The sequence below is a fragment of the Xiphias gladius genome, chromosome 13 (assembly GCF_016859285.1).
Source record: "Xiphias gladius isolate SHS-SW01 ecotype Sanya breed wild chromosome 13, ASM1685928v1, whole genome shotgun sequence".
Classification (NCBI taxonomy): Eukaryota; Metazoa; Chordata; class Actinopteri; order Istiophoriformes; family Xiphiidae; genus Xiphias; species Xiphias gladius.
Genome location: NC_053412.1, coordinates 11,723,037 through 11,743,146, shown reverse-complemented (window position 1 = coordinate 11,743,146; position 20,110 = coordinate 11,723,037). Strand labels below are relative to the sequence as shown.

The 20,110-nt window shown below is 41.4% G+C and overlaps 1 protein-coding gene across 8 annotated transcripts in view; it reads right to left on the bottom strand.

The window, feature by feature from the left end:
- Positions 1-20,110, bottom strand: part of nid2a (nidogen 2a (osteonidogen)) — a 45,228-nt gene that overhangs the window by 7,520 nt on the left and 17,598 nt on the right. Inside the window, exons 10-42 of one of the 8 annotated variants that reach the window (XM_040141973.1) lie at positions 19,661-19,770; positions 19,411-19,544; positions 19,151-19,262; positions 18,431-18,631; positions 18,115-18,345; positions 11,470-11,616; positions 10,547-10,675; positions 9,224-9,349; positions 8,686-8,822; positions 8,493-8,598; positions 8,273-8,406; positions 8,054-8,159; positions 7,629-7,762; positions 7,412-7,517; positions 7,161-7,294; positions 6,952-7,057; positions 6,017-6,150; positions 5,800-5,905; positions 5,549-5,682; positions 5,330-5,435; positions 4,905-5,038; positions 4,693-4,798; positions 4,031-4,164; positions 3,799-3,904; positions 3,141-3,265; positions 2,922-3,027; positions 2,671-2,804; positions 2,454-2,559; positions 2,029-2,162; positions 1,812-1,917; positions 1,561-1,694; positions 1,311-1,416; positions 38-167 (exon numbers count right to left, since the gene is read on the bottom strand). In XM_040141973.1, coding sequence (XP_039997907.1) covers positions 38-167; positions 1,311-1,416; positions 1,561-1,694; positions 1,812-1,917; positions 2,029-2,162; positions 2,454-2,559; positions 2,671-2,804; positions 2,922-3,027; positions 3,141-3,265; positions 3,799-3,904; positions 4,031-4,164; positions 4,693-4,798; positions 4,905-5,038; positions 5,330-5,435; positions 5,549-5,682; positions 5,800-5,905; positions 6,017-6,150; positions 6,952-7,057; positions 7,161-7,294; positions 7,412-7,517; positions 7,629-7,762; positions 8,054-8,159; positions 8,273-8,406; positions 8,493-8,598; positions 8,686-8,822; positions 9,224-9,349; positions 10,547-10,675; positions 11,470-11,616; positions 18,115-18,345; positions 18,431-18,631; positions 19,151-19,262; positions 19,411-19,544; positions 19,661-19,770 — 4,194 coding nt within the window. The remainder of the gene's footprint in view (positions 1-37; positions 168-1,310; positions 1,417-1,560; positions 1,695-1,811; positions 1,918-2,028; positions 2,163-2,453; positions 2,560-2,670; positions 2,805-2,921; positions 3,028-3,140; positions 3,266-3,798; positions 3,905-4,030; positions 4,165-4,692; positions 4,799-4,904; positions 5,039-5,329; positions 5,436-5,548; positions 5,683-5,799; positions 5,906-6,016; positions 6,151-6,951; positions 7,058-7,160; positions 7,295-7,411; positions 7,518-7,628; positions 7,763-8,053; positions 8,160-8,272; positions 8,407-8,492; positions 8,599-8,685; positions 8,823-9,223; positions 9,350-10,546; positions 10,676-11,469; positions 11,617-18,114; positions 18,346-18,430; positions 18,632-19,150; positions 19,263-19,410; positions 19,545-19,660; positions 19,771-20,110) is intronic. The other 7 variants (XM_040141974.1, XM_040141976.1, XM_040141977.1 and 4 more) reach the window with 7 other exon arrangements.

The following is a 20,110-nucleotide window of genomic DNA, read 5'->3' as shown; positions in this document are numbered from 1 at the left end:
AGAGCGTGTATGTGTGTTGCGTGCATATGTGGTGTACCTGAATTGTCCATCTGGCTCACACTGAGGCAAATATTGCTGTGGCTCGGGTTTTCCGCCATAGTGCTCAATCAAACTGGCCCTCCATCGCTCACACACGCTCTCAGGGCGCTGGGTCGGAGCAACGGGGACTGAGGGGGACACGAATCAAACAAACAAACAAAACAAAATACTCATTTTAAAGCTAAATACAATCCTACATGGTTGTAAAATTGCAAATTGCGATCCTTTTCTGTTGCTATGCATCATCATTTATTCAATCGTATTTTCAGTTTCTAGCCCGCTGAGTTTATATCACAGTGATAGGTAGAGTGCTTGATTAATGGTTTGAGGAGGCCCTGTGTTTAAAAAGGCACACACACATTACACGCATCTTGCTTTTGTCAAAACTGTTTACCTTGTAAAATCCCTTTAATAACTCACTTTATAGCAGTACTTTAAAACTAAACCACTTTAGGCTTCCACTAATGTTTATACTGGCCTCTCTCTCTCTTTCTGTAAATTTCTAATGTGAGACTGCACAGCATCTAGACTGAGAAGGATATCAGGATAATATTTGAGGGTGAGAAGCGAGCAGACCCGGCAGTGAATTGTCAGAGTGGTAGAGAGCTCCTGATTTGGACAAGAGGATAAGACTTCTAAAGTAAATATGAGCAGGAAATGCTCTTGCCTCCCTCATCGTGACCTATCAATGAGAAGTCCCTGAATAGGGTTCCAGTGCAGTGGCAACAAAAAAAAAAAAAAAAAAAGACTGTGGTGGCAATGAGCAGCTTTCACGTGTGAATGAGTGAAACTAAGTATGGGGCTCAGTAGTAATGACACAGACACAGACAGAGTAGATACGTTTGATTTTTAAAAAGCAGAATAAACATACAAATCTACAAGCATGTCCATAATATATCAAAGTGGTGCTTTTCTGTCTGTCTGTGCAGCATCTGTAGGGTGGGTGTAACACTATGTTGGCACTCGGCTGGTCAGCAGCCCATCTTGTTTTCATTTGGTTGCCTAGCAACGGCCAGCATGACATCTTACCACAAAATGACCTGTTCAGATGTTTGGATGGTCTTAAAATAGAATTTATAGAACGGCCTCTGTGTTTACGTTAGAGTGTGAGTGGCAAAGAATCAAGTGGTGTTTTTCGCCACGCTAGCATGGCTCCAGGCATGGCATCGGTCTGATACTGGTCTGTTAGTCGATCCAGGCTGTAATATCTCAACAGTCACTGATCTATATCTGTAGAACACAAATGTGTCAAGCAGTGATGACAGTCTCACCTGGTTTGTCACAGTCTACAGAGGGTGTACCAGGTGGAGTTCTGGTTCCTGCTCTCTCCTGCCCCCTACTGTCCACACACCAACAATGTCCAGTGGAACCGTGGCACTAAATACATAACAATAAAACCAATATTATTATCAGTAAGAAGAAGAACAAGAAATAACAAGAATAAGAACAAAGGAAAAAAAAAATCACATACAAAAAAACAAGAATAATCTATCTCTGTTTGCAGAGAAACCACAGTTTTACCTGTCGAGGTGTGTACTGTCCATTGGCATCACACTGAGGGACATAGGCTCCAAGCACAGGATACCCCTCTGGACTGGTAGTCTGAACACTGTCTCTGTGCTGCTCGCAGTGAGTTTTTGGACGCTCTGGTTCATCTGGAGATGAAAAAAAGAAAAGAAAAAAAGATTGGATTCATGCATGACCATGACATTTTATATTAAATGAAACATGTAGGACACATGAAGGTACATTGAGCAAGATCTTCCCCCTACCTGGTTTGTCACAGTCTTTTCGTGCTGCACCAGGTGGAGTCCTGGTTCCTGCTCTCTCCTGTCCCCTATTGTCCACACACCAACAATGTCCAGAAGAGCCATGACACTGAAACAATAATGAATGATCATTTAGTCATTATGTCTACTATTCTTTAAATGGTACCTACAGTACTATGAAAGCACCAATAAAATACATTCAAATAAGTAAGATGCGCACCTGTCGAGGTGTGTACTGTCCGTTAGAATCACACTGAGGGACATAGGCTCCAAGCACAGGATACCCCTCTGGACTGGTAGTCTGAACACTGTCTCTGTGCTGCTCGCAGTGAGTTTTAGGACGCTCTGGTTCATCTGGGGATGTATAAATGGGTTTAAAAGATTAGAAAATGCAGTCATTAGAAAATATAGGGTCATTCCAGAGTACAAACACCTCAATGAGATTGAGGATGTTCCTCAGAGCTAGTGATCGACGGTGTCTTTTTGCTGCTTGGTCGAGACGTAATCAGTACAACTTATTCCACAAGACAGTCTTAATTCCAATGTCTACATACTTCTGTCTTTTTACTGAAATCATACCTTGGTCATGACATGTTACATTAAAGGATGAGGGATGCAAGTACACATAGTACACATTCCCCCTACCTGGTTTGTCACAGTCTTTTCGTGCTGCACCAGGTGGAGTCCTGGTTCCTGCTCTCTCCTGTCCCCTATTGTCCACACACCAACAATGTCCAGAGGAGCCATGACACTGAAACAATAATGAATGATCATTTAGTCATTATGTCTACTATTCTTTAAATGGTACCTACAGTACTATGAAAGCACCAATAAAATACATTCAAATAAGTAAGATGCGCACCTGTCGAGGTGTGTACTGTCCATTGGCATCACACTGAGGGACATAGGCTCCAAGCACAGGATACCCCTCTGGACTGGTAGTCTGAACACTGTCTCTGTGCTGCTCGCAGTGAGTTTTTGGACGCTCTGGTTCATCTGGGGAGGAAAAAAAGAAAAGAAAAAAAGATTGGATTCATGCATGACCATGACACTTTATATTAAATGAAATATATAGGACACATGAAGGTACATTGAGCAAGATCTTCCCCCTACCTGGTTTGTCACAGTCTTTTCGTGCTGCACCAGGTGGAGTCCTGGTTCCTGCTCTCTCCTGTCCCCTATTGTCCACACACCAACAATGTCCAGTAGAGCCATGACACTGAAGCAACAACAATTGATATCAAAATTAATGTTATATGTCAGCTAATGTTACCCAATGTTGCTTAATTCATGAATAAAACAATTTTTATGCATCTGTCAACGGATGCCAACCTGTCGAGGTGTGTACTGTCCATTGGCATCACACTGAGGGACATAGGCTCCAAGTACAGGATACCCCTCTGGACTGGTAGTCTGAACACTGTCTCTGTGCTGCTCGCAGTGAGTTTTAGGACGCTCTGGTTCATCCGGATGAGAGAGATGGACAATAACAGGATCATTTTTACGTTCTTTTAGAGAATTTATAACAGCAGATACGCTTCAAACCCTCTTGTCATAACAAAATTGACTGATATGTATTTAAGTACAATGAGTAACACTAAATTCTTTTGTCATATGTTTTTTAGCTTCATGTTACTCTTGCTCTCTGCTATCCTTTACTTTTAACTTCCCACCACACACACGGTCTCACAGTGATATCACCTGTTTTTCCAGGCATTCCAGGCCTATGACCCAATGACCTCAACAGTGCACCACTTACAAGGTTAGACAACCACTCACATAAACGTGCTGTCTGTTTGACTTGTCACTGAGTTGAGGAATTAGGGGGTTCACAGGTCAATGTTTAGTAAGAAAGCCTTGGAGAGCCATGACATAATACACCTGCTGACGCTGGTTCTGTTACTGCAGATTACAAATTAGTTTTAAGCACTCATGTGGAGCTGACTAGAGGGAGAAGTCTGTCTATTTGTGTACATTTTTCTTTTATCACCTGGTTTGTCACAGTCTGTAGGTGGTGCACCAGGTGATGTCCTGGTTCCCGCTTTTTCCTGTCCTCTACCGTCTACACACCAACAATATCCAGTGGAACCATGGCACTGAAAAATACATATTTGATCAATTTCATGCAGGCAGAATTTTTTTTAATGTTATTTTAGATGAAGTTCATAAACAATATCAGTACATCTGTCTGTCAGTTAGCCAGTCACTCATCAGGTGCTGACCTGCAGTGGTGTGTACTGTCCATTAGCGTCACACTGAGGGACATAGGCTCCAAGCACAGGATACCCCTCTGGACTGGTAGTCCCAACACTGTCTCTGTGCTGCTCGCAGTGAGTTTTAGGACGCTCTAGTTCATCTTGGGAGGAAAACATACAATTTATTTACATTAGAAATCTTTAATAACTAACAAAAATGGGCCAAAACTACAAGATAGTTTTGGCAAATCTGTTTGACAGAGCAGGGAAAGGTGAAAGAAGTACTGAAAGATACTGACAATTAAAATTGACCCATCTATCCCTGTAGAAACTAAAAAATGTTTGCATTGATAATTTCTATATGGAAGGAATAGTTAAACAATTAGGAAAATACATTTACCCTCTTTCTTGCATAGGGTTAGATGACAAGATTCAAACTGCTCTCATTCATGAGAGTCGTCTCGTATAACTCTCAAGAAGAAAGCGAATAAACTGATTTCCTAAAATGTGGAAATTTTCCTTTAAAAAAGACACAGATATTTCTAAATGTAAGTCTGGGTGTTGCCTCCAAATGATCAAATTTGTTGTGTTTGCACAAGCAAAACAGAAGTATGAAATGCCCTGAGCTTATATATAGTGCGTACAGCCTTCCAATCCAAAATTTGGTAATCACTTCCAAGCAATCTCACCTGGCCTGTCACAGTCTGTGGGTGGTGTACCAGGTGGAGTCCTGGTTCCAGATCTCTCCTGTCCTCTACTGTCCACACACCAACAATGTCCAGTGGAGCCGTGGCACTGAAATAGCAACAGTAGTAACCACAATAAATTAATTTATTTTTAGTTATTTGGGATTACAGGTATGAAAATAATGTTTCATGGATTAAAAAAAACAAGCACTTACCTGTAATGGTCTGTACTGTCCGTTAGCATCACACTGAGGGACATAGGCTCCAAGCACAGGATACCCCTCGGGACTGGTAGTCTGAACACTGTCTCTGTGCTGCTCGCAGTGAGTTTTAGGACGCTCTGGTTCATCTGGAGATGTATAAATGGGTTTAAAAGATTAGAAAATGCAGTCATTAGCAAATATAGGGTCATTCCAGAGTACAAACACCTCAATGAGATCGAGGATGTTCCTCAGAGCTAGTGATCGACGGTGTCTTTTTGCTGCTTGGTCGAGACGTAATCAGTACAACTTATTCCACAAGACAGTCTTAATTCCAATGTCTACATACTTCTGTCTTTTTACTGAAATCATACCTTGGTCATGACATGTTACATTAAAGGATGAGGGATGCAAGTACTCATAGTACACATTCCCCCTACCTGGTTTGTCACAGTCTTCTCGTGCTGCACCAGGTGGAGTCCTGGTTCCTGCTCTCTCCTGTCCCCTATTGTCCACACACCAACAATGTCCAGTAGAGCCATGACACTGAAGCAACAACAATTGATATCAAAATTATGGTTATATGTCAGCTAATGTTACCCAATGTTGCTTAATTCATGAATAAAACAATTTTTATGCATCTGTCAACGGATGCCAACCTGTCGAGGTGTGTACTGTCCATTGGCATCACACTGAGGGACATAGGCTCCAAGCACAGGATACCCCTCTGGACTGGTAGTCTGAACACTGTCTCTGTGCTGCTCACAGTGAGTTTTTGGACGCTCTGGTTCATCTGGGGAGGAAAAAAAGAAAAGAAAAAAAGATTGGATTCATGCATGACCATGACATTTTATATTAAATGAAACATGTAGGACACATGAAGGTACATTGAGCAAGATCTTCCCCCTACCTGGTTTGTCACAGTCTTTTCGTGCTGCACCAGGTGGAGTCCTGGTTCCTGCTCTCTCCTGTCCCCTATTGTCCACACACCAACAATGTCCAGAAGAGCCATGACACTGAAACAATAATGAATGATCATTTAGTCATTATGTCTACTATTCTTTAAATGGTACCCACAATACTATGAAAGCACCAATAAAATACATTCAAATAAGTAAGATGCGCACCTGTCGAGGTGTGTACTGTCCGTTAGCATCACACTGAGGGACATAGGCTCCAAGCACAGGATACCCCTCTGGACTGGTAGTCTGAACACTGTCTCTGTGCTGCTCACAGTGAGTTTTAGGACGCTCTGGTTCATCTGGGGAGGAAGAATAACAAATAATGAATATGAAAATGTCTAGTGAATGTTCCGTTGAACAAATATGTGATCAGGTCTGTCTTTCCCGTCTCTCATAGAGAAGCTTGTCTGTTATTCTCTGTCATGCTGAGTTAGCAAATTTCTAGTACATACATTGTCCATATATCTTTTAACGCCATCATATTCTGTTTAATAAGCTTCAAGATAATCTGCATGTGAGCAAATGAGCATTCAAACTGTGGAAACTGTTGTCCCATCCACACACTAAGGCTAAAGTATGTTCACACAAAGATAAGAAGTTTTATCATTTCTCCTCCTCCCCCTTCCTGGTGTTGAGGCAAACTAAGAAGATGTCATCCGCACGTGAGCATTCTTTTTGGTTTAATGGGCAGACGTATCACACTGGATCATCATCAGCTTTCACTTGGCTTTTAAAGGAGCACTCCAATGACACATCAACTGCAGTTAGTCCATCTCAGCTTTATAACAGAAAGTCTAAGTTAAAAACTGAAAGTGTGGAGTTTGAAAGATGTAAGTTTACTCCAAACAGGGAGGGTCTAATGAAAAACACAATCATATTTCTTATTATGCTTGTTGCACTTTGGGAAATGTAGGATCCAGTGTTTTTGGAGCTAGAGCTAAAATCAGAAAATTTCCCCAACTTTATGGAAGCGAAACACTAAATGACTCAAACCCAGCTATGCAGAGATTATAGTTATGTACAATGTGAGCCAACTGGCTTGAAAAGAAAACACTCAGAAAACATATTTCCGTTTTGCAAGAAGAATGCATTTTATTCACCTGGTTTGCCACAGTCTGTGGGTGGTGTACCAGGTGGTGTTCTTGTTCCAGCTCTCTCCTCTCCATTACTGTCCACACACCAACAATGTCCGGTGGAACCATGACACTGCAATTATTAGCAGGAATATATTTGTATGCATGAAATTTATTTCATTTTTATGGAAGTTGTAGGTGCTTAAAAAAGTCCTTTCAAACACTTAGTGACTAACCTGTCGAGGTGTGTACTGTCCGTTAGCATCACACTGAGGGACATAGGCTCCAAGCACAGGATACCCCTCGGGACTGGTAGTCTGAACACTGTCTCTGTGCTGCTCGCAGTGAGTTTTAGGACGCTCTGGTTCATCTGGGGAGGAAAAAAAGAAAAGAAAAAAAGATTGGATTCATGCATGACCATGACATTTTATATTAAATGAAACATGTAGGACACATGAAGGTACATTGAGCAAGATCTTCCCCCTACCTGGTTTGTCACAGTCTTTTCGTGCTGCACCAGGTGGAGTCCTGGTTCCTGCTCTCTCCTGTCCCCTATTGTCCACACACCAACAATGTCCAGAGGAGCCATGACACTGAAACAATAATGAATGATCATTTAGTCATTATGTCTACTATTCTTTAAATGGTACCTACAGTACTATGAAAGCACCAATAAAATACATTCAAATAAGTAAGATGCGCACCTGTCGAGGTGTGTACTGTCCATTGGCATCACACTGAGGGACATAGGCTCCAAGCACAGGATACCCCTCTGGACTGGTAGTCTGAACACTGTCTCTGTGCTGCTCGCAGTGAGTTTTAGGACGCTCTGGTTCATCTTGGGATGTATAAATGGGTTAAAAAGAATAGAAAATGCAGTCATTAGAAAATATAGGGTCATTCCAGAGTACAAACACCTCAATGAGATCGAGGATGTTCCTCAGAGCTAGTGATCGACGGTGTCTTTTTGCTGCTTGGTCGAGACGTAATCAGTACAACTTATTCCACAAGACAGTCTTAATTCCAATGTCTACATACTTCTGTCTTTTTACTGAAATCATACCTTGGTCATGACATGTTACATTAAAGGATGAGGGATGCAAGTACTCATAGTACACATTCCCCCTACCTGGTTTGTCACAGTCTTTTCGTGCTGCACCAGGTGGAGTCCTGGTTCCTGCTCTCTCCTGTCCCCTATTGTCCACACACCAACAATGTCCAGAAGAGCCATGACACTGAAGCAACAACAATTGATATCAAAATTATGGTTATATGTCATCTAATGTTACCCAATGTTGCTTAATTCATGAATAAAACAATTTTTATGCATCTGTCAACGGATGCCAACCTGTCGAGGTGTGTACTGTCCATTGGCATCACACTGAGGGACATAGGCTCCAAGCACAGGATACCCCTCTGGACTGGTAGTCTGAACACTGTCTCTGTGCTGCTCACAGTGAGTTTTAGGACGCTCTGGTTCATCTGGGGAATTAAGATGGATTTTGATGATTTTAACTTATACATCAATTCTTTTATTAGAGACCCACTTGTATGAATAGAATGAATACCTGGCCTGTCACAGTCTTTGGGTGCTGTACCAGGTAGTGTCCTGGTTCCTGCTCTCTCCTGTCCCCTACTGTCCACACACCAACAATGTCCAGTAGAGCCATGGCACTGCAATGAATTATTAAACTTTTCAAAATCGGTACATCATTTTCTCAAGTCGTCAGTCTGCCATGCTCTCAGCCCGTCAGTGCCCACCTGCAGTGGTCGGTATCGCCCATCAGAGTCGCACTGAGGGATGAAGGCTCCGAGACTCTGCCATCCTCTAAGTTCCACTCCACTCTGCAGACTGTCTCTGTGCTGCTCACACTGGCTCTTTGGACGAACTGTCTGTCCTGTAGACAAACAATAATTAAAATATACACATTTTATTACCCCTCTCCATGTCTTTGTATTTGGTTCATTTTGTGTATGTATGGCTATTTATGCAACATACAGTACCTATCAGTTATTTATGCATAGCCTATCTTGTCATATATGTGTTTATGCTCCTATTAAATAAACTCAATTTTCAGATAGGTTACCATAATTCAGCTACAGAGTTTGGATAGATAACAGATCAGTTCTTAATGGGAGATCTCAGGACATTTAATAGCAAGTGAAAAAAGTTATTACAGACATTAATGGTCCTTATCTGTACTTAACAATTTAGAAAATTTGATTGTAATAGTTACAATCTATATTTGAGTCATACTGCAACTTTTTGCACTATCACTAAAGTGTCAATTTTACTGACCTTCCTGCTGGGAACAGTAGAAACCATCACCATAAAACCCAGGCTGGCACTGACACTGGAAAGATCCTAGTACATTGATACATCTGGCATGGACGTGACATGGGGAGGAGCTGCACTCATCCATATCTAAGAAAACAGAAGGAGAGAAATAAATCAACAACCAAAAAGGCAGAAACGCATGCTCAAATTGGAATTTGGAAACTCCACTAACTCTACAGATTTATGCTGATATATAAAATGATATCTGGCTGCTGGCCAGAAAATAATACAGTTCAGTGGTGTCTAGTCAATATTTGTATAATTTCAAGGCCTTATGAAAAGTATTACATATCTGTCAAGGAGAGAGGTAGGGAGGGTTTAAAGGAGGTTCATTAAAAGTTCACACTGATGGGTGAAAGGAGGACTCACACACTGGCAGGACCTTGCTCCTCCACACATTCCAAAGCAACACACACACAGTCATTGCTCCATTTGTCTTTCACTTTCACCCCCTGTCCCGTCTAATCTCTCTCGTTCTCACATTGGTCCTCTCATTCCCACCCTTGTTCTCACATTTGTCACCCATCCTCCCGTTTGCAGCTGTGCCTTACTGTCATTCCTGTGCTCAGACAAATATGTGTGTCTCTTCCAAATATTCAGTTTATTTTGGAATATGTAGCGCTACATACTCCAAAATACATCTTAGGAGACCAACAAGTGCGACTGACAGCCAACCCATGAAAAGGACAAGATGAAAACACGATGAAGAGGGGAGAATACGATTGTTTAGATAAGATGTTTACAGAGACCTCAGTAAACTACAGTACATGCAAGTAGATGGGATGACACTACTTGATTCAGCAGTCAAGCCTTTATGTTTGTAGATTTTCACATAAATGATTTAGTGTCATGGAGCACAGCTCAAAGACGAACCACTACAACAGACCATAAATATTAATTAACAGGTATTAAAATGATACATACACACATGGAGGTCAGGTGATACTGCACAGGGGAACTCTGAAGTTCAACACAGTTGCTTCACTGGGAATTACTACAGCAAATGGTGATTACACCAAAATATCAGGCCCGTAAATTACTTTGATTGGTGAATTTTTAGCCAGGCTAGCAGCAGGACTCTAGGGATGGCAATGTCAGTCTCTTGGTTAGTTCAGTCCACCACCACCACATCCAGACTGAAATATTTCAATAACTATTAGATGGACGGCCATCACATTTTGCTCAGACTCCAGAGGATGAGTCCTGCTGATTGTGGTGATCCCTTGAGTTTTCCTCTAGCACCACTATGAGGCTGACATTTGGGATTCCGTCCTTGCAACTTACCAACACAGGTGCGCCCGTCGTAGCCAAACTCATAGCCACTGTGGCACTGGCAGCGGTGGCTTCCCGGCAGGTTCATACACTGAGCATGAGCGCCACATGAACTCAAACCCTCAGCACACTCATCTATGTCTGCAGTGAGAGAAAAAGAGAGGAAGCGAGACACAGATTCACTAGCCTGTAAACCAGGAATCCCTTGTGTGACAACATAGCATGCTGCATGTGTGTATGGGAATGTAAAAGCTGTAATCAAGGGTCATTACTGGTGCTTTTAGTGTCTATACATTGTGTTCCTGCTTGTTTGTGTTACTATAAAATGTACCCCACACCTGGATTCTTCCCTATATTCCTAAATGAGTTGTGCAATATAGTGGAGAAAAGCACACATGGACTATATGTGACCAGAGAGAGACGCTGAGGCCCAGGCATGGGAACAGAGGCAGAGCCTGGGGCTTTCCTAGTGCTGTCAGCAGGAGAGAAAGACCTGCTGCTGGGCTAATGACAGGCCATGCACCATCTAAAAGCCCTAGAAGTCCCTGTTAACTAAAGAATTAACCTTTTGGAGGAGTTGGGAGGATAGGATGGGACCGAGAGAGAAGAGGAGAAGAGGAGGGGTGAGAGATGAGAGTACAGATGATTCCTTCCTTCCAGCCTGTACTTGACCCCTTGCATTTAATCGACAGATGTTGATGAAACACAGGCACACTTGAGCTGTCTTTAACATTATCTGCATGTGTGTATAAGGCTATAAGTGTGAGGGAGAAAGACACTATTAGACTAAGCAAAGTGGAGTAAAGCACCATAAAGCACTCTGCAAGGTACATACACTGTCACAATCCTTTATAGTAAATCCAGAGAGACTTCTTTGACAGTACACTGTATGTGTACATGCATGCCCATATAAAGTGCTTGACAGACAAAGATACCGTAACAGTTGCGTCCATCCCCTCTGTAACCAGTAGCACACTGGCACTGGAAAGCTTGGCCCTCTAGTGGGATACACTGGGCCGTGGTGTCACAGTCATGGTTCCCAGCGTAGCAGGGGTTGACTTGCTCCGGCTCAGTTGGCTCAGCTACAGTCAGGAGGAGAGAGATCAAATGACATGAGGGATGAAACAGAAACTAAATCTTTTTTAGGTTCATTATTGAATGATACAGCACAACACTGAGTGGGAGGCTTAAATGATTATTGTTTAAAACACTTGCTGTCTTGATGGGAAACTGAGGATCTTTCTGTGGAATCGTGCACCTTGATGCTTGTTTATATGGCATGGTTTGCCATGTTTGATTTCAATCATTGTCATCTTTTTGCAAGCCACTTTGCAGTGGTGGCAGCAGGTACTCAGATCCTTTATTTAAGTAAAAGCAGGAATATAACAATGAAAAAATAACTCGATTGTGCTTAAAAGTCTTACATTCAAAATCCTTCTTAATTAAAAGTACAGAACTATTAGCAGCAAAATGTATCAAAAGTACTCATAATATGGAATGGCCCCTTATTAATTATTATTATTATTATTATTATCATTATTAGACTTTTAATACTGATGCATCAATATGTAAGAAGCATTTAAGTGTTGTAGCTGGTGGAACTAGATGAAACTAGTTTTGACTACTTTATATACAATTCAGTGTTTTAATCCAGTGGTTCCCAATCTACGGGTCTGGCCCCTTCCAAAGGATCACAAGCTACATCTGGAGGGTTGTGAGAGAGACAGATAGAGATGAGATTTTTTAACGAATCGAAAGATTCCAGCTAAAAATAAAAAGAAGAGAGACCAAAAACACCAGTAACATTACTGAAGTATTGGTCATGCATCCAGAGAGACACATGGCAAGAAAAATCTACAGCACAACTGCACAGACTCTGCAACACTCCAAATGTCCTCAATGGAGATTAATTAAGATGTAGATTATTGAGCAGTAAAACTCCAACGATTACAGCGATGATTACAGAACAGCCTAACCAAACACACATGTTAAATCACTCCAGGCAGATTCCCATAGGACGATTTGCTCTAAGGAAGTGCCTCCCTCTGTGTTCTCAATATTCAACATATGGATAAAGTTAGACACACATGGACACGAGAGAGACACAGAGACAGAGGGATGAGTGAGTGGATGTATGTTTAGGGTTTACGCATACCAACGCACAGCTCAGGCACACAATACACTTTAAACAACAACCCTAGGACTGATTTCTGGAAAATGAGACAGAAAAACAGCAGAGCAAGGAAAATTAAGAATTAAGTGTTAAATTAGAATTATGTGACGCACAGTGCTACTCAAGATTAGCGAGTGCGCACATCAGGATCAGGCACACAGTGAGTAAAACCTCAAACCCTGGTGGTGTGAGTGCCTTTCTCTTACGAGCTGAACCTGACCCACTGGACCACTGAAATGCTGTTACTGCTGGTTTCAAGTATTATTCTAAAAGCAGTTCATCTGATCATTTGTCTGCTTTGAAAGTGGATTTGGTGTTCCATGGTTTAAATAATACTCTAAAAAAAGTCATATGCAATGGTTTCAAGGGGGACTTTTAATTTCATATTGTTTCAAAATGTGTTTTTTACTTTAATTTCAAGGATTATTCTAGTGACATATTTGTTGTTGGATTAAAAAAATATTGACCTCTGATGGATAACTTTGTTGTCTCATTGTCTGAGTATCCCTCCAAAATACCAAGTATTAGTATGTGTTTCAATTGAACACCCTGTTCCTACACCATCTAATTATAATTCCATATACGGCATTTGTATTAAGTTCAAACAGAGATTTTCAGTGTCTGCAGTTTCACTTCTATTTAAGGAAAAATCCATTGCCATTAGAGGTTTGGAGTCTGGTGGGTCATACTGTCTACATTTGGTCAGTTATGCACAGGAACAAGAAAAGCAAACCACCAAAGGAAAATAAAAATTCACATTTTGAATATCTGTACTTACTGATGTCGAACTGTTTTAGGACTTTTTTTTTTTACCATAAGGGGCATAATCCCCGATAAAAAAACAAAACATACTTACACCTAAACAAAATCAAACACACAGACACAGCTTGCTTCCATATCCTAAGGGCCAGAGACCAATTTTGGTTCATTATCAAAGAGATAGCGAGGGAGAAAGAGAGAGAGAGACTCTTCAAAGACCTGAATGTGGCCGGGAAGAAGGGGAGATGAGAGGGTGAGATACACATGTATGGGAGAAAAGACTGAGGGATAATTAGAGAGAGAGCGAGCGAGAGAGAGAGAAGGCGAGTGGGAGAGAGGGGTGGAGAACACACACACACGCATGCACCAGACACCACATATGCGCTACACACCATCAAAGCAATGACAACAGTTTCCCACCTGTTGCTTTTTTGCAAAACTCCTCTACATGCACACACACACACACACACACACACACACACACACACACACACACACACACACACACACACACACACACACACACACAGAGGTTGTGCAGTAACAAGATGGCCATGGCGCACTGACTACCCTTGAAATCCGATGAGCCGCCCTCAGTGCAACATAAAATTATCTGTCATTACTGACTTTTACTGACACATTGAAATGACCTGAAATTTAAGAGAGCGTGACGTTTAAAGTGATGAAAGCAGCATCTTAGAGGCTGCTCAGACCAGCAATGTCCAGTCTGAGTCATAGATCTGTAAGTTCAAAGCCAGTGGTTTATTGGGGCACTGCTCAGCCTGTGAAAACAGTTGTTATAATGGCTTCTGAAGCTCTGGAAGAGCTCTCTAACGTCTGGGAGAATAATCCTGATGAGGGTATTGTGATGCCATCAGGGTTATCTTGAGTTCAGTTTGAGACTTCAAGTATTAATTAAAAATAGTGCTATGAACTGGGGGCACAGAGTTTAAAAGATGAAGGCATTTAACAAGCACTGAAGGTCTAATGAAAAATACTTCTGAGTTGCATTGTGGCAATTGTAGGATCCAGCGCTTTTGAAGCCTCAAACTCGGGACCTCTGATGTGTTGACTTTGACCATTCTTTCTTCTGATCTGTCTCTCACAAGGCCCTCCACCTTATCGATGTGCAATGCTAAATAGCGGGAGTATTGTTTTAAAGTCCTATGAGACAGGGTTTTATGAGTCTGGAAGGTTACTAGTGACAATCATGTTATCCTCTTCCAAGACAAGTGAGGGGGCTGTGTTTTTTTTTTTGCTGCGACTTAGGCTGCGTTCAGACTGACTTGAGCTCTGCCTGAAAAAAAACACAGACCTCTCATGTATTCGAATGGAGCCAGTCCACTGGCACGGTGAGGGTGCCAACACACGTCACTGTGGCAGAAAAAAAAAAAAAAAAAAGGGTCGTCCAGCAGAAAAGTTGAACCAGGCTCAACTTGTGCTGCAATGCAATGTCTTGTGGTTGCATTGGCCAATCAAATACATGCATGTGCACATTCCTGGTAGATTACTTTGTAACGCGAATGCCATATTTCCAATGCTGTGAAGAAAGATGCAGGAGTTGCTGCTGTGATAACTTTAATAAAGTTGTACAATCCTCTCCGTGAGTAATACAAACTGGTGCAGTGTTTTTTGTGTCTGATAAGCCTTTAAACACATTTATCTGTTACTCAAACTGGACAGTCTGAATCCCTGCCTATACAGAGAAAGATTGAACACCAGTGTAACAGCTGTTGATATCAGGGTTAAGGTTGTCCAGATATTTAGCTTACATAGCAACTGTTCACAGTGCACAAAGGGGCACTTACAACATTAGCTTCAATGTTGGATCACCTGGTTTAAAAATGCACCGGCTAGGGCACAATCTATGCCACTCTTTAACAATTAAACAATTTTATGTTCACTGTTGCAAAACTGAGGGCAGGGTTCAACTGCAAGAACCAGTAAGACTAGATGAAACTTTAATCATCCCCATGTTGAAATAAGGTGACTGCAACAGCAGGTAATAGCATATAGCAAGCAACACATAGTGTGGAAAATGTGTTCAGTCTCTCTTCCTGTCTCTTACCTGCTCCCTCTCTTTCTCTCTATCAGTTCAATGTCTTTAAGTTCTTCTGATTCTCATGACATCAATGGGCAGCTATTCTACCCAGCAACCCCCCCACTAGAAAATCTGTCATTGGCTAGGATATTATTTCCCAGAAAGTGTAATACTCTTGAACACACACACGAACACACACACACAACACTTAACCCATGTTTACAAAACCCCTGATCCCCGAAAGCTCTTCCAGCTGTGCACAGTGTGTATCAGTGTGTGTGCGTGTGCATGTGTGAGATGTGTCATAATAACCTTTTTAATCAACGTGTTGATGTTTAAATGACAGAAACTTGGTCTGGATTGAAAAACCTTGGGGGGGGGAATACAGTCTCTCACTCTCTCTCTCCCAAACTCCCTCTTCTCCTCTCCATCCTTTAAGGGCTCTTGTCTCTCTGTCTCTATCTGGTTTTCATCATCTGGTTTTAGTGTGGAAAAAGAAAGCATGACCACTGTGTGCTGATAGAAAAAGAACATGACATGTGTATCTAGTATTTCCATATACATTTCTATATTTGTGTAGTCTCTGTTTTTCTGCTGTTATCTGGAGAAAAGATGAGTGCAGGTGATGCAAAAGAAGGTAAAAACGAAACAATGAACAAGAAGAGCTAAAAGTAAGAGAAAAATTGCATATAATAAATCACGATTAAAAAAGAAATCTGAGCTTCCATCTGTGTTCAACTAGCTATTGATAAGGATCCAAGAAACCTCTGGCTGAAATGCTGGCTTCACCATTCACATGGGTCCGATAAAGATTGAACAACCATGAAAACGTAAATAGAAAAGGATACATTCAATACATCTGTCAGCCATACACACACTTCCAAACACCTATACAAACATAGTATGTGATGCGTTTGTCATGATAGAATGTTGATAAGTTGTTGCATGTATTTGCGCTCATGATTGTTGAATAAACAAAACAAAACCTACAATGAAAAGATGTGGAAATGTAAAAAAAAAAAAAAAAGTATTTAAAATATTTTCAAATCTTTGATTTATAGAAAACCAACTGAATTTAGGGGTACACACACGATGACTAGTTAGATTTTAGGATGACAGCTTGAGTTCTAATGCCAAAAAACCAAACCAATGTGGTTAAAATGCAACATTTTGTGGCTTTGGTTTTGTGTTTTTGTACCACAAAGTACTTTCAGAAACCAAACCCAACAATGACTTGGGCATTTTTCTCTCCACAATCCCATATTTATTTATTTTTCCTCATGCTACAATCTCACTGAACGTTGCTGGCCTCCATTCAGGTTTAACTGCTTGACCAGCTCTCTCTACTGGACAGTGTCAACACCTGTCCATATTCAGGTTATAAATGCCAATCACCTGCATGAACAAATCAAACTAGTCCGTTATTTAAAGTCAGTTGTGACTTTAATTGTGGTATAATGATCCTTAAAGTGGTGTAGTGTGTCTGCAGCCTTTGGTAGACAATGAACCTAGAAACAGCAGGGGTATTATAGACATTTTAAAATTTTTTCTGTGGTTTTAGTGTATAATTATGCCCTCAGCTTGAAGCATGTGATTTCAAAGCCAAACTCTGTCCAACTATGTATCGTGGTTTGGCTGAGGTTTCTGTGGCAGCATTGCAACAATTACTAGGTGGTCGGGTTGCTAGCTGGGGCTCTGGAAGAGAAAACCTCACGTTTTCGACGCCTCCAGTGTGCTCGCCCACTTAAAGACTGACAGTGAGGGTCTGGAATGAATTTAGGCAGTCAGTCAGATACTCAGTTCTCAATATAATGAGCCGATGTTGGCCTTTTGTTGAAGACAATGCAACAGCTGGTCAGTGTCATTGACCTGATGAATATTACTCGCAGGTAGTCTGGACTCCATATTTTAAAAACCTCATTCCAATGGCAACTTTCTAGACTTCACACAAGATTACTTGCATATGTTTTACTGATATTGTATATTTATTTCAGATCTGTCACCAGTTTCTGACAAGTTTTTGAAGGCAGAAAAATTTCAGCACGTCTCAAATTTGTTCCAAAATGTGGCAGACATTTTTTTTTTGAAGCCCATGTATTCTCATTCACTATATGCACTATATTGTGAATGGTTTTTCTTCATGTTTTTTTTTCTTATTTTTTAGGTTTGAGGTACCATGACTGTTCTTTTCCCTTGTGCATGTCTTTAATGACTGCTGAAAAACAAACTGACATCACAGTTGCATGGAAAGCCTCTGAAACAACATTTTGCTCGTTCTAGAACATTTTGATTGTTTTACCATTTCGATCATTTTTATGATTTAAACCTTGGATACAACTAATATCAATATTATTAGTTGTGTAATGTCCTTAATGTTAAGAAAGAGGGGAATGGATGACAATGAAGTTAATATTAAATACCTTTATGGAATCAAACCAAAGTATAAATAAAACCCAGTTCAGTTAGCTTCAGAGATTAAGATATTAAGATAGTAATAGCGATCAACTCCACAGTAAATATCATTTCCACTGACTGGACCCCATCTGTTTTGTAATAAAAGTCTGTTACCTGCAAGCCATGTGTCCATCTAACTCTGGTTTGACTCACCGCCAAGTGGGCCGATCTTGTTGGTGATGGCATATCTCAGGATCCGCTCCTCCTTGACATACATCACAAACACCCTCTCCATGGTGATCTGTAGCGTCTCCAGGGCGGTGGCACGGTTGTCATGTCGACAGTCACGGTAGGTGATATTCTGTTTTAGTTGGAAGGAGAAGGACTCTGAGCCTTGGTCCGCTGAAAGAACTGAAAACTCTCTCACGGAGTTGGAAGTGGCAACTGCAGGAAAGAGAAAAGGGTTTTAAAGAAAAGTGGCCATTAAATGTTATTTAAAGAATTTGTCTCTTGTGGTTGTTATGGTTACCGGATGGGTAGTACTGGTAGGTCTCCTTGAAGGGATCCATGGTAACTTCAGCTCCAGGAGGTAGGAAGGGCACATTGCCTCTGACTACAGTATCCACGGTGAGGTGGTTGTGGTCGTCAAGGCCACGGCCCGTCTGAATGATTGACAGACGCTGGTTGCCAGGGTAGAAGATCACCTCTGCACGACGAGTGAAGTCGGCACCTGGTAACACAGTTAGTCAACTAATCAGTCAATCAGTAATTCTTTTGCTTGTCTATTTGTAGATTTTTTTTCTTTACACATTATTGCTGACAGACCAACAGTGCAGCAGTTGCATATCATAAGAAATGGAAATGCCAAAATGGTTACATCTATACAGAACAGACACACACCCACACACATGTTCATGCGAGCACACACAGACACGCGCACACACAGCTGTTTTCTATTAGAGAAGGGAGGTGGAAGCCTGATATCACATCACATCCCTGGAGACAATACAGCTGGCTGGGAGACTGAAAACACACACACACCAACACAAGATGTCCTCACTGTAGAGGAGTTCCCTCATCTCTCTACACATGTGCTCAAGAGTCAAGATGTACAAGGCAACAAACCTGAACCAAACACACACACACACACATACACACACACACACACACACACACACACACACACACACACACACACACACACACACACACACACACACACACACACACACACACACACACAGTTTACCTGCGATTTTGAATCCTGCTTGGCTGTTGGGCAGCTCCAGAGCAAACAGCCAACCAAACAGCTCTCCTATTGGTACGACTGGCATCAGAGCCCAGCCCACTGGCTCGGGTACCTGACCAATCAGCACAAAGTTTACAAAGGTCAAATCAGAGAAAATTACATGTGGATGATACAAGAAAGTTTATATAACAAGATGACTGTCTAGATTTGAAATGCAAAAGTAAATATCATGTTGAAATGTTTATTTTTCCAGCTCCTACCTCGCTGATGGCAGTGTACGCTCTCCCATCTCCCACCACGATGTAGGCATGGAGATCAATGTTGTCCAGTTGTACTGGAGTTGACCCAACGATCACAGTACCGCTCAGCTTACCGCTAACACGCTGGGGAGCACCTGGAAGAGCAGTACGGGGATTACACAAAAAACAACTTGAAGAAAAGTTTATACTAATGTTCATGACTAAAGTTGAAAACAGAAATAAGATTAATGTTAATGGTAGAGGCTCTTACCCTCAGGAAGACAGTGGCGTCCATTTCCATAGAAGCCAGGCCGGCAGTGACAGCAAAAGCCTGTAGTGTAGTCAGAGCAAAATGCATTCTGGGAGCACTGCTGCTGGAATCTGGAACAAGAAAGGGAAAGAAAAACAATTCACATTTATTGATGCAAATGACTTTTAAAAATTCTGACATTTTGTTTCCATAACTATTACAAGAGCTGGTAGGTTGAGAGTGGTGAGGGACTGTATGAAAATGATTGAGGGGTAGTGCATCATGTTATTATGTTTGCCATATTTTTGGCAGTTTGCTAATTTTATTAATGTGTATTTTGGTGGTTCGCAGTGTTATGATAACTCCACCAGTTTTTTATTGTTCTGCTATAACACTGTCAGATAACAATGGACGTTTTTTTTTTTAAGTATCAAAATCGATGCAGCAGAGCCAGATGTATTTTCTTTTTCA